The 13,047-nt window shown below is 42.7% G+C and overlaps 1 protein-coding gene across 10 annotated transcripts in view; it reads right to left on the reverse strand.

The window, feature by feature from the left end:
* Window positions 1-4,381: 4,381 nt before the first annotated feature.
* magi1b (membrane associated guanylate kinase, WW and PDZ domain containing 1b) overlaps window positions 4,382-13,047 on the reverse strand; it is a 170,020-nt gene continuing 161,354 nt past the window's right edge. For 9 of the 10 annotated variants that reach the window (XM_042502584.1, XM_042502614.1, XM_042502608.1 and 6 more), the window contains 2 exons: window positions 10,250-10,388; window positions 4,382-6,443 (listed from right to left, as the gene is read on the reverse strand). In XM_042502584.1, coding sequence (XP_042358518.1) covers window positions 5,194-6,443; window positions 10,250-10,388 — 1,389 coding nt within the window. In that variant the 3' untranslated portion in view covers window positions 4,382-5,193. Of the gene's footprint in view, window positions 6,444-9,923; window positions 10,389-13,047 lie in introns of those variants that run through there. The other variant, XM_042502620.1, reaches the window with a different exon arrangement.

A 13,047-nucleotide genomic window follows, 5' to 3' on the forward strand; every position in this document is an offset into this window, starting at 1 on the left:
GGCTCATTGACATTGCTTCTTTGAGTCACTTGAACAGAACAAAGCCATCGTTAATGTAATTAGTTTCACCTGCAGTTTTCCTGCTGTGCCCAGTAAAAATGTCTGCTGTGAAAAGCGGCAACAAGCTGTTTACCCATCACTGATAAGGCAAACACGTTTGAAAAGGGAGCCTTTATACATGTCCTGCAGACACAGAGTAACATTAGCAGTCATGTGTTGTTTCTGGCCACCTGATGAATGTTAATCTATTAGTCACTCTTCTTTTGGCCTCCACAGGGGGAGATATCTGGCTTTTAGATGCTGAATGCTCCACTTTTCTCATTAGGTAGTTCCTAATGTTGTCCTCCTGTTATTTGGTGCTGGCCAGGTTTCATACAGTGTAACTGTCATTTGTCTGCTGCGATTAAGCAAAAGAGTTTGAGCTAATGATTGAAAACAGTGCAAGCAGTTTTACATTATTAAAGGGACAGTTCAGCCTAAAACCAAAAATACCTTTTTTTTGGCTTAGCTGTAGTGCTATTTATCATTGATCTGCCTTAAGTTGCTTTCAGATATTGGTAAGCAAGATGTCTGCCTATAATGGACAAAAAAAACACATTTGGAGAATTTAAAGAGAGCACACAAAAAAAGTAATACTCGTTAAAAGCAGGAACTGAAGAAACGTTACCATAAGTGAGGAAACACCTGGGGCAGAATAAAATGTATAAATATAAAGACAAAAATAAATAAATAAGTGGAACTACTTTCAAGTTAACTGAATGCTAAACTTTATGGAGCCGACTTGGAAATCTCTAATTAGAGGTATGCCTACTCTCAGGGCACCGAGATGTGGAAGCAGCATTGATCACGGTCTTCATCAAACATTTTGATTAGTGTAGCTTTAAGAAAAATGTATTAAATGTATTATTATTATTTACCCTCAAGGTGAATTCTCCATCTAGTGTTCGGAGGTGTAAGTAAAAAAAATAGACACAAATAAATATGTCAGAGCCCTATCAATTTAATATCAGGAAAGATGTCTCTTATTTGTTTAATCTTACGAAATTTGAATCAAGCACAAAATAACTACAGGCTGTTAAGACAAATTAAACAATCAAGTTCTTTTGGGATCTTCGGTGTTCCAAAGATATCGCCCAAGTTAGCACTGGGATGAAATAAAAATCTGGATGGCTGAAACTGAAGACAGAAAAAACACAATTTAATTAAAAAGGAATCTAATCTAATGAGACATGGCTTCTATGGATTTCTTTCCAAAAGCTGCTGATTGATGAGTGTGACAACTGCAAAAGGATGCAGCCATTTCTCTGCTCAATGAAACCATCCACCACAATACCCTCAAGCATTGCATGTAAACACACCCTGTGTTATTGAGTGCTGTTACTGTAACCATGATAAGGAAAACACACACTACATGAAATGCCCTTTGAGCAGCTATAACACATTCCTGCACCACACCTCTCCTCCCCGAGAAGGCCGATTTCCGTGCACAGCCAAGCATGAGACAGGTACAATATTAGGACAAAGAACAGCTACCACCTGGCAGCAGCGTGGACATCCATAACATGACAGCAGTGGGAACTTTAAGAGGCTTGTTATATAGGATGCTGAGCTTCCTGAGAGCAAAGTAACTTCACAATTTAGACCCCCATCTCTCTCTCGAGTGAAAGCATCTTGAGCACACAGCCAAAAATAACCCTGCACTCTTGTTTTCTTTTCGTTTACTTTTCTCCCTCAGCCTTGTTTACACATCTACAACTCTTGTCTGCTCCAGTCAGCTTGAGGAGAGAGCCCACTGCATCGGTGTTTCCATGGCAACAGGGGAGCAGAGGGTCTCCAAGGTCGGAGCGAGAGCACCTGGAGCCGAGCTGATGGGAGAATGGAGGCTTGACCCTGCGGGGCTGTCGCCGCGCTGGGCTGTAGGCATGTTGTTATTGGACTTTTCATTACTGTCTCTTCCTCCTGCCTGGCACTGACATGATAAATTGTCACCAGACACAAGCTGTTAATCATTTCTGGGGTCGCGCGAGCAATAAAACATGGGGCTCTGTTCCTGCATTTGATGATGAGAAGGAGTGGAGCATGTCCTGTTAAAGATGGAGAGGGAGATTTAAAGAGAGGGGAGGAGAGTGTTTCGCAGCTGGAAAGTGGATTGCATCCATTATTTAGGAGCTGCCTCCCCTTCACTTTGAGAAAGGAGGGAAAGGTTTTTGTGTTTGCACGGTACAAACATCTCCTTTATGTCTTTTTGTAGTCAGCAGAACGTCCTGAATAAGACCTACATGTAAAAAAAAAAAGACCTTATTGTAAAAACAAAAATTTAAATAAATTACAATTAATTATTATCTGTTTCAAGTTACATTTTGCAAAAAATCCCCTTAAAATGCGTTGCAATGCATGCGTTCTGTACGAGGACAGGAAGACAGAGCCATAAATGTACGCATGTAGAAACACTTTCAGATCCTTGCATCAAAAGGAGTAAAACGCATTGAGGCCCTATTGAATGCAGAGAAACTGGGCCAAAAAAAGCTCTGATATGTAACTGTTTGATCGTGATGCTTCATCTCTGCTTCCCATTTCCTCTTATGAGCTGCACAGATTGTGTCCACGGGGTAATCTTAGATGCATACTTTTGAACATATGGTATTAAGTACCTTGGCATGTGTTGTAGCAACTTGAAGAAACTTCATATGATGAAAAGCTCAGAAAATCTCTGCATGTTAAAGCTGGAAGGTAAATAAAACGTCAACAGACATCATCATATAATTAGTAGACATGCATGCCAGAATATTAAAACTGCATGTCGGTAAATATGATGAAAAAAAAGTTAAAATGACAGCACTTTTATCATGGATCTTGGTATGAAATTGTAAAAACATGCCATGCCTCATCCGTCTCTGTAGCTCAGCATCAAGCATAGCCAGAAAACATGTTTCATATATCTGCAGTAGTAAATCCCTGCTGGCATTCACAGGTCACCAGGAGTGACCACTCTGTTCTCTGCAGTTTTCTCTCATATCTCTCCCCCATTGTTGTTTCTGAGAGGAAGGCGGAAAAAAAGGGACACAGCCCTCCCCTGTCGTCATCTTCCACCTACTGTTGTCACTGTCCTGAAATAGGGATGCAGCTTCCCTGCTGTCTGTTCTCTATCAGATGAAGAAATCTCTCAGCAAAGTGAGTGGATACAGGAAGAGGAGGAAGGAGTGTTGAGGACAACGCGAGAAAAGGGGCATAGAAAAGACACAAATCAAAGTTAGCAGTGAGAGGAGGAGTGCAGGAACATTATTCAAGACTGGTGTATCCAGGCTTTGATGTTGTGAAAGGATGGAAGCTCTTTGCTTTACTTTTCTTCAAAGACTTTATTTCCACACACAGACGCACACATACTTTTGGGAGGCCTGAAATAACAATGTCAGCTTTCCTACTCTTTTGTTTGCCCAAATGATGACAGCTCAGTGCTCTGCAGACTCTTAGGATACACTCTCTACCTGCCACCCAGTATCTGCCTTTCTTTGACACCTAAGAAGCAGGAATGATAACTATAATGATGTGAGCATACGCACTGACGCACAATAATGCTCTGTGGGCTTTGTGGGCAGCTTAGGAAAAAGGTTAATGATAGTACTACCATTGTCCATTAAATCGATCTGAAAATGATCGCATAATGTTGTCCGCAAGCAGTAGTTGTAGTTGTCTACATCTTCTTGAGTTGCAACAATTTTTAAATGTCCAGTGTGTATGATTTTGGAGAATGTATTGGCAATAATTGAATATAACAAGTATGTTTTCTTTAGTGTACAATCACCTCAAATTAAGAAGCTAGTTTTCGTTATGTGAGAATGTGCCATTTTTATCTACAAAGGGAGTGGGTCCTCACCTACGGAGATTGCCATGTTGCACTGGCAGGTTTCTACGGTAGCCCATAGCAGACAAATCACACTCTTGCTCTAGATAGGGCCATTCGCATTTTCATTTTTTGCATCAGCCACTGCAGACTGAAGTCCCTCTGCAATGAGAGCAACGGCAAAACAATGATTTTATTAACGTGAAACTGCTGTATTTAGTGTTCCCAATGGTTTTAATCTCATGGTCCAATTTTTTTGGACAGGAGGAGAGCTCTGTGAATAATTTGGCTCCCAGTTAAAACCTGGTTGCAATCTACAATCCTCAGCGCTAGATGCCAATAAATCCCCCTAAATCTTACACAGTGTTCCTTTAACGTGATATATTTATAGTTATTGTTACAGTCATCATTCTTGGTGTGGACAACCCTTTACATTCCATATTTGTATTGTAAAAATTAACTTTAATCATCATTCCTATGGCTGTGATAACCAAAAACACCGAGCCAAAGCAACCACACACTTGTTTATTCGTTGAATATATTATTTTATTTTAACATCATCATCATCATCATAGTTTAACTTTTAATTTTCCCTTCATTCATTTAAAATGGTCACCTCTGAATGTACACATACTGCAAACTGTCAAAAATATACAAACAAATGCAGGCTTGTGCTATAGTCTGGTCAAATGTCTAAAAAACAGTGGCACTGGGGAGAGAGAGAGATACAGAGAGAGAGAATGAAGGCGGAAGAGAAAGAAAGAGAGAGAGTTAGAGAGAGCGAGAGAGAGAAGACATTAAAACCGGTAAAGACATGCACAGCATCATTGTGAGCACCGGTTACAGTAATCCAGGTGCGTGGTACTTCCATGGGATCCTCGTGGAAAAGTACATACATTTCATCATCTGACAGTGCGGCACAAAACGCCCGTCACTTATCAAATCAAAAACAAAATGTTGCTCGTTAATGGAACTGTTAGGCACATCATTGTTTTTTATGGTTTTACATTTTCTGGAAAAGTCTGAGTTACTGTAAATGTAGAATGCTTAACCAAAAACAAGAAAAAAAATACATACAATTAAAAAAAGGAAGAAAGAAAGAAAGAAAAAAAAAAGAAACAGCTTTCAAAAGTCATTTTGGAATCACTGTCTTGTTAGTAACTCAACATAGTTACATAATGTGTGCGTGCATGTGTGTGTGTGTGTGTGTGTGTGTGTGTGCGTTGTCTGGTGTGTGTATCTGTGTATGTGTGTTCACAACTGGGTGCATTTCTGTTGAACCGAGTGGTAATGTGAGTGAGTACTTTGAGGTGTTTGTGGGTAGTGGCTGTGATTGGCTGACAGCCATCCATTCAGATGCTCAGGTCTTTGGGGTTGTCCTTGTAGGTCTTCCTGGGCTCAGGGAGGGTGCGACTGGTGTTGGTCTTGCTGTAGTACTCCCTCAACTTAGCCGCTACGAAATGGTCATCATCCTCTTCATCCTCCGAGTCGTCCCTTCTGGAGCTCCTGAACGGGGAGATGTCTCGTCCCAGGCTGCGGGCTCGGTACTGCGGCTCTGGAGAACTACCTCGGCTGGCGTAGCGCCCATTCCTCTCCGTTCTCTCAGGTGAGCGCCCCCTTAGCAGCGAGCTGTACCTCTTGTAGGCTGAATCTGACTCAGGGGTGCGCACTCTGGGCAAGGTGGTGTCTCTGAAGGCATCTCTCTGGCCACGAGATGCCACGTCCCTCAGCAGGCTGTCCCCCCTGTAGGCTCTCTCCATGGAGGAGGCTCTCGCCAGCAGACTGTCCTCCCCGTACAGGCGCTCCTCCCTGCGCAGCGGCGGTAGTGTGGCGTCCCTGCTCAGGGAGCTCCTGTCAAGGGTCGTGGGTGCACGGAGGATGCTGTCTTCGAGAGGGAAGCTGAGTTCAGGGGTCTTGGGTGGCTCCTTCAATACTGCCTCGTCCACGGTGGGCTTCTCGTTGTTGTGACTCTGTCTCTCTGGGGAGGCGTTCCGGCGGTAGGGGTCTGAGGAGTGGGCTCGGCGTCTGGTGGGGGAGTGGTGCCGCGAGCGGTGGGGGGACCTGTGGCGGTGAGGCGAGTGGTGGCGGTAGGGAGAGCGGTAAGGAGAGCGGTAGGGAGAACGGTGGCGGTGATGAGAGGAAGAGTGGTGACCATGGCGCCTCTCAGGGGAACGGCCATGGCGGTGTCCCCTGTGGCGGCTATCCAGAGTGTTTTCTGCACTGCGTGACCGGCCATGTCCCCTGTCAGGTGAACGGTGGCGACTATGGTGGTGCCCGCTGGAATGGTGCCGGTGGCCGTCACTTCCCTTATCACCCTTCTTTTTGAATAGCTTGTACACGCCCTTCCCTGTGGACTTTTTCCCCTTGCTTTTTCCCGTGCTGGTTCTCTTGTTTGGGGAGCGGTGGCGGTGGTTGGAATGGTGGTGCTTGCCGGTGCCGCTAGAGTGGTGGGTCGGCTCCTTCTTGCTCCGGGATGGTTGTTGGGTTTCTGGTGGGTAGCTTGACTCCGATGGCGCATTGGTTGGGGGCAGGATGCTCACTTCCGCAGCGTTTTGTAACCCTGAGGCTGGGTTGGCTGCGCTGCTGTCGTTGGGGCTGCCGTCTGTAACACAGTGTGAAATACAGACGAGGGCAGGGGGGATCAAACATGCATCTCGACTAAAATCTCCTATCTGCTTTCACGTGAACCATGCTGAATCACTCAGACATTTCCAATGGAAGCCATTCTGATGTTAATGCCAGCAAAGATGGCTTGTTGTTAGATGGCACAGCCAATGGTAAAAAAATTAGTGTAGCTTACACATGAGAATAAAAGCCAGTGACACATAGGCAGCCAGGTCTTGAAGAGACTTGTTACCCACAACAAACCTGTTCCCAGGTCTACCTGGGTCACCTCTCTGAAGAATGGGACTTCGTTGGTCGGTGGCCGGACTGGAGGCTGGCTACAGTCAGTGTCAATATGCTGCATGTTGATGATGCTGCTTGATTGTACTGATTAGCCATGCTTTTTCATGCGCTGTCATGATGCTTTAGACACTTTTAAAGCAAATAAAATGCTCAAGATGAGTTCCTAAAACTATTGCTTTGTTGCCGTAACAGTGTCCACAGTTTCCTATGACAAGAAGAATAAAATGATCTGCACAGTCTCACATTAACTTTGCCTGTTTTACCTTAAAGGTTCAGTACACCCAACAACAAAAAAAGACATTGTCTTCCTCTTACCTGTAATGCTATTTATCGATCTAGATTGTTTTGGTTTGAGCTGTGAGCTGAGTGTTTGAGATATTGGCCGTACAAATGTCTGCCTTCTCGAGATATCTGGAGTGGCAGTGGTTTTCCTCTTATCCCAATCGGAAGTTATGGTGTCCGCTGAAGACAAAGTTTCAATCTGCGCAACCCTTAACCGTGGCGTGCCACAAGAGTCAATCCTTAGTCCTGTTTTATTTTCATTACTTATGCTACCCTTAGGGCACTTTATTTGTCAGTTCGACTGTGTGTTTTATCATCTCTATGCAGATTATACATAACTTTACCTCTTAAGTCTCTTAAGCCCCACAACCTCTCACATTTATCTGTTCTGCAGAGGTGTCTCGCCAACACCACTAACTGGATTTCTCAAAATCTGTTTCAATTAAATCACATTTCTAGTTTTCACCCCAGACCAGGTCTCTCACAATATCGTCCAACATCTTGGACCACTGACCACTAATAAAAAAAATGTTTGCAAAAAGCCTAGGAGTCACTTTTAATTGGCAATTGAAATTCAATAAACATGTCAAGACAGTTATTTAGTCCTGCTATTTTCGCCTAAGAAACATTGCAAAAATATGCCCACTATTATCCCTCCAACAGTTGGAAACAGTAATAAATGCTTTTATGTCCTCCCTGTTAGACTACTGTACTTTTCTTTATTCCTGCACACTCCCTTCTGTGTAGTGACCTGGTTGGTGGGTGTAGTTTGGTAGAAAGAAAAAAGTTCCTACACGAAGATGCTCACAACAAGGTCTGTGGCTTATCTTGAGTGACCCGGTCATGAGATATTGCTGTTGAGTTTTTCAAAAGTGTTTTTTAGCACCAGTGGAGTGCCATCTAGTTCCATTATATCTGAGAGAGGGCAGGCATCTCTACTGCCGATACATCCAAACCTGGCAACTCGCACCAAAACAATCTAGATTTATAAACAGCATTACAGGTGAGAGGAAAAATATGTACTTTTGATTTAGGGGTTAATGGTCCATTTAAGGGAATTCATCCAGTGGGTCTCACTAAATATACATGCAGCCACTACAATGCTTTGTTTTAGGATTAAGTCTTAAAATCATTCTACCCAGTAAATATAAATGTAAATATGTCTCCAGTAGGTCTTAAGTAGTGCATTATGTAAACTATTTAATAAGAGCAACATAACGGCCTGCATTTCACCTTTGGACGTGTTGCCCAAAGGTTAAATGCAACTGGTGCATACATATACATGAAGTATCCATAACAGCGGCTACGGCAGCGGCGGCACTGGCAATGTATTTTGGTTGGATGGATTTGTATGTATGGAGTAGAGCATGGGCATGGGGTGAGTTGAGGCCACACCACACAAAGTTCAGGATGGAGAAAGAGAGAGACAGAGAGAAAGACAGGAAATGGGAGGGAGAGCCAGACGACAGGGGAGGACAGTTACAAACCGTGGTCTGATTTTGGAGGACAGAGGCCTCCCCCATCTTGTCATTTCTCATACATGCAGTGAGAATGGGAGCGACCATCCCTGAAGGAAGACAAGAGCCCAGTGCAATACGGGAAGATACAAAAAGAAAAGAGAAGAGCACAGGGTTTAGATCGCTCGGAACCAACTTGAAGGAAGAAAAGGAGAATTATTGTGTTGATTTTTCAATGAAAAAAAAAGTGTTTATTTTATCAATGAGTCATTCAGAATAAAGAGACAGTCCAGGAAATTGCCCAAACCCTTCAGTGGAACCCATCAGTTACAGAGAAAAGTCCTGGAACCAAACGCACACTCAGACACACTAAACCCACACACACCTTAGCATGTGGACACAGAAGCAGCAGAAACCCAAAACCCCCAAAAATAAAGACAGTGAGACTCGCACACCCACGACAACAGCGTATGAAGCAGTTTTACATTGCTGACAGAAATCAAAAAGAAATACTGGCAAGACTGTCAAAGGTGGTGCCAACTAAAAAGTACAAACAATGATCCAAAATATACAAGTTCACATGATGTCATATCGGTGCAGGTTAAGACAGCACATTCTTAGCGCAAATAAAATTACATTGACGAACTTTTCAAGACAGGCAAATGTATCTCCACTCAAAAAAACAAACAAAAAAATAAGCAAAAAAAAAAAAAAAGAAAACATTAATGATGACTCGTGACTATCAATCAAAACTGGTCAATACGTTTAAAAAAGAAAGTTCCATAAATATTATGGAAAATAGACAATAGAAGGAAAAAAATCCAATTTACACTTTTGACAAGTTTTCATGCAGCAATAGACTTTTATCCATTAATATGTGGCTTCGATCATGGCTCTGTACACGGAACAAAAATACTTGTAAAAATGCCTCTATTCTTTTCATCACTGTACAAAACGTCTATATAATTGGAGCGACTCTTTTTCTTTTTTTAAATGGGGATGGGTGGAGTTCCTATCGTCACAGCTTTTCAATGACATGAACAGTGGGTGCAAATAAAATCCATGGATTAGTGAGTAATGTCAAGCACAGTAAAGTGAGATTTTTCCTCTTTGAAATGGCAAAAAAAGCATCAGGCTGCCTTTTCTTCTCAATACAGTTCTCACTTAAAACCATTAAGAGTTCAGTAGCTTACATTCACCTTCAATAAATATCATAAATATGTTTGTGTCACATCCTAACCAAAGCTGCGAGATGTCCCATTTTATCATGGGATGCACTGGATCAAGTTTTCTTTTCCTCTCTGTGCTAAATTAATGAGGATTTGGAGTCCTCATTATCACTTCCTACTCACAAGAAACACTGATTTTTCACTACTCTGATCGTTCAAACCCTGTAAACAGTTTCTGTTCTCACGTAGCACTGAAATCAGACCCACCGCCTTTCTGTAAAGTCCCAGCAGAGTGCTTTTGCTCAGTGGCCAGAAGGTGAAAAGTGACAGCGGGATGACATGGAAACTGAGAGCAGGTGACAGCAGGAGGGAGGCGACAGCACCCAAAGGAGCCCAGTAGTGACCTCCACCAGAAAGAGACCCAAGCAACCAACCCCTTTCCCCTCCCTGGTGGGTTTGCCCCAGGGATGGGTGAAGGGCTCTGGGAGGGTTATATAGTTCTTTCCCCTTCGACCCACCACCGTCCACTGGGTGTCCCCTGGCTCAGGGCGTGAAGATGGGGGAGAAGGGAATGTTTTCGTAGATTGACCCACCATATTCAGGCACAGAGCCATCACCCCTCTTGAGCACCAGATGGACGCGCCGTCCTCCACTCTTGATGAGCTCGATGGCTCGCGCGTGCTTCATGCCCTTGGTACTCTCGCCATTGATCTCCAGGATTTCATCGCCGACCTACGGAAGAAGAAGAGTGACAGGGAGAGGAAGAAAGGGGAGGAAGGTGGGAGGCAGAGAGAGGGGACAGAGTGACAGGTGAAGATAGAGGGGGAGCAGAGGTAAATCAGAGGGGAAAAGGGAGAGACAGCAAAAGCCAGAAGAAGGAGAGGAGACGGCAGAGCAACACAGAATGCAGGAAACAAGTGACAGTGGGGGAGAAAGTACACAAGAGGAAAGATGAGAGGCACGGAGGTTCAAAGGGACACAATGACAGCAGAAAGGAAGGGAAAGGGAGGACAGATTGAGGAGAAGTTACATATAGAATCCTCTGAATGGTAAATTGCACTTTTTTTTCTAAATCAACAGTTTCCAGAGAGGGCAAATTGCATCTAAAAGCTGCAACTGTGACGCTGAGAGAGAAAAACGAGAGAGAGGAGGGAAACAGGAGCTAGAAGAAACACTTTTTGCTTCACGATTCTTTGCCTCCACGCCTCAAGTTATCTGACAGTGCTGTCTGCGCTGAGGGAATTCCTCTCTGGCAGAATATGGATCTCTCACTGACACCTCTCTCTGCCTCACAGAGCTGCTGCTATTAATATCTCTGCTAATAAGGCATACAAACACAGATGTATATATTCATTTATGCATGTAGGAATGTGCTAATACATGCACACCCACACATTTCCCAACTGTAGCATAGTAACATATATCAAAAACTCTCTATAGCTCACATGCATATCAGCCAACAGGCTCTCTGCATGTGTCACACGTGCAAACACACAGGACAGATTCAATTAACCCCACATTGTATATTCAATCTCAGCTCAGGGAAAGTGTTGCTGACTTGTGCAATTAATCAAATTAAAGGTTAAATATTACAGTTTCATGACAGCTATTGTATCATGTACGAACGCCACTTTATTGGCTGTTAAATTAATTAAAATGTACATCTTCTGTGCGCAGATATGCTCCATGACTATGCAATGTTTGCCTCGTGTTTTGATATTACACTCACACAATGAAGCTCTTACGTGCCCGAGCCTGGAGGCAACTGTTTATATTCAGTGAAGCATAGCTTGCAGTAATTGGGGGGTGCATTATGCACAAGCAATTATATTGATAGATAATATTATTCTGATGGCTGTTAAGTCTATGAGGCAGTATCATCAGCCCCCTTGTTAATCAACACAGTCAACCGGCTTAGACTGCACCTGGAAGCGGTGAATTATCATATCAGAATCAGTACATAACAGCAGTGAAACCTGATTGCTTTGGAGAAAATAGTGTGGAAGTCTGCAGCCCTGTCCAAACTTCATTAAGTGTTCCTCTATAGTTTGAGAAAATTCTCCTTCTTAAACAAATGAACTATTTTAAACCTGCTGGATTTTCTGAAAAATGCACTGTTACAAAGCTGGAAACAAGGCAGTTTTTCTTAGCTGGTGAAAAGTTGACATCTAGGAGACAAATTTAAAAAGTCTCTCACACAGCTCATATATACTAAAATACGGGTGTCCTATTATTCCTCACTGTCTCCTTCTTACTGTTTAATAACATTTACAGTGATGACGAGCAAGCAATCGGGAAATCCCCAAGGTATGTTCCTAAGCCAAAATAGTCTGAATGCACAAAGGACCCCAGGGGTTCTTTTGGGCGGATGGAAGAATGCAGTCTAATGTTGCTGTAATTAATTTGGAAATATTCCAGTTACAGAATGACTATTGCTATCGCAGTTGCATATAACCTTTATTTAATAAAGTATGTCCCATTGAGACTTAAGTCTCATTTTCAAGGGACACAACATTACATAGAAAAAGTTAAATGATTTATCATTCAATACAATATTAAAGCAGCACATTAGCATTAAACTTCCACAAAGTTGGGAGACTTGTGAGTGACATATTCAAATAGAAAAAAATATGTATGGAAGGCTGAGATATCCTGGCTTTTACATGCTCCAGCTCCAAAAATGCTGGATCCCACAATTCCCATGATGCAACTCAATAGCTTCTTTGATTACACTTTCAAACCCCACAGCCCTAGTTTGTAAAGCAGGCTTTCTACTATAATTTGTAGTCTCCAAAGCAGAGTCGAGATAACCCTGATGACATTATCAGAGCATATTTTCTCAGACCTTAGAAAACTCCTCCAGAGGCACAAAGACTTTATACAGCTGTGTACACAGGCTGAGTGAAACTTCCTGGGACAACTAAACTGAATGCATCCCTTTCAGGAAATAGCTTTGATTTTTTGATGTGGGGTTGTATGAGGTATCTAACTATAGTATTTATACCATAGTGTATTACATACAATATATGTCAGTCAGTGCAGCCCCAGTTTGCAGAAGTGGGCAGCGGTACAGACACGAAAGCCAAAAATATACTGTTTAAGACAATTTTGCAGGTAGATGAATTTTAGCCACCTAAAAAAAAGTCAATATCAGTTCAAGTGTACGCTACACTAAGAATATTGTCACCACTTTAACTTGCTCTCAGATAGATATTTCCAACAGGGATCTGTAACTGTTATATCTGTCTTCAAGCCACTGGAGTCTTAAATAACCCTTTAAAACACCAAAATCATACAATATCACAAACAAACTGATTGAGGCAGTGGGAGACCAGGAACACCTGTGTTGAGTGAGGTAAAATTACGTTTTTTGTCAATGGAGTCTGGCTTT

This window comes from Plectropomus leopardus, chromosome 2 (assembly GCF_008729295.1).
Source record: "Plectropomus leopardus isolate mb chromosome 2, YSFRI_Pleo_2.0, whole genome shotgun sequence".
Classification (NCBI taxonomy): domain Eukaryota; kingdom Metazoa; phylum Chordata; class Actinopteri; order Perciformes; family Serranidae; genus Plectropomus; species Plectropomus leopardus.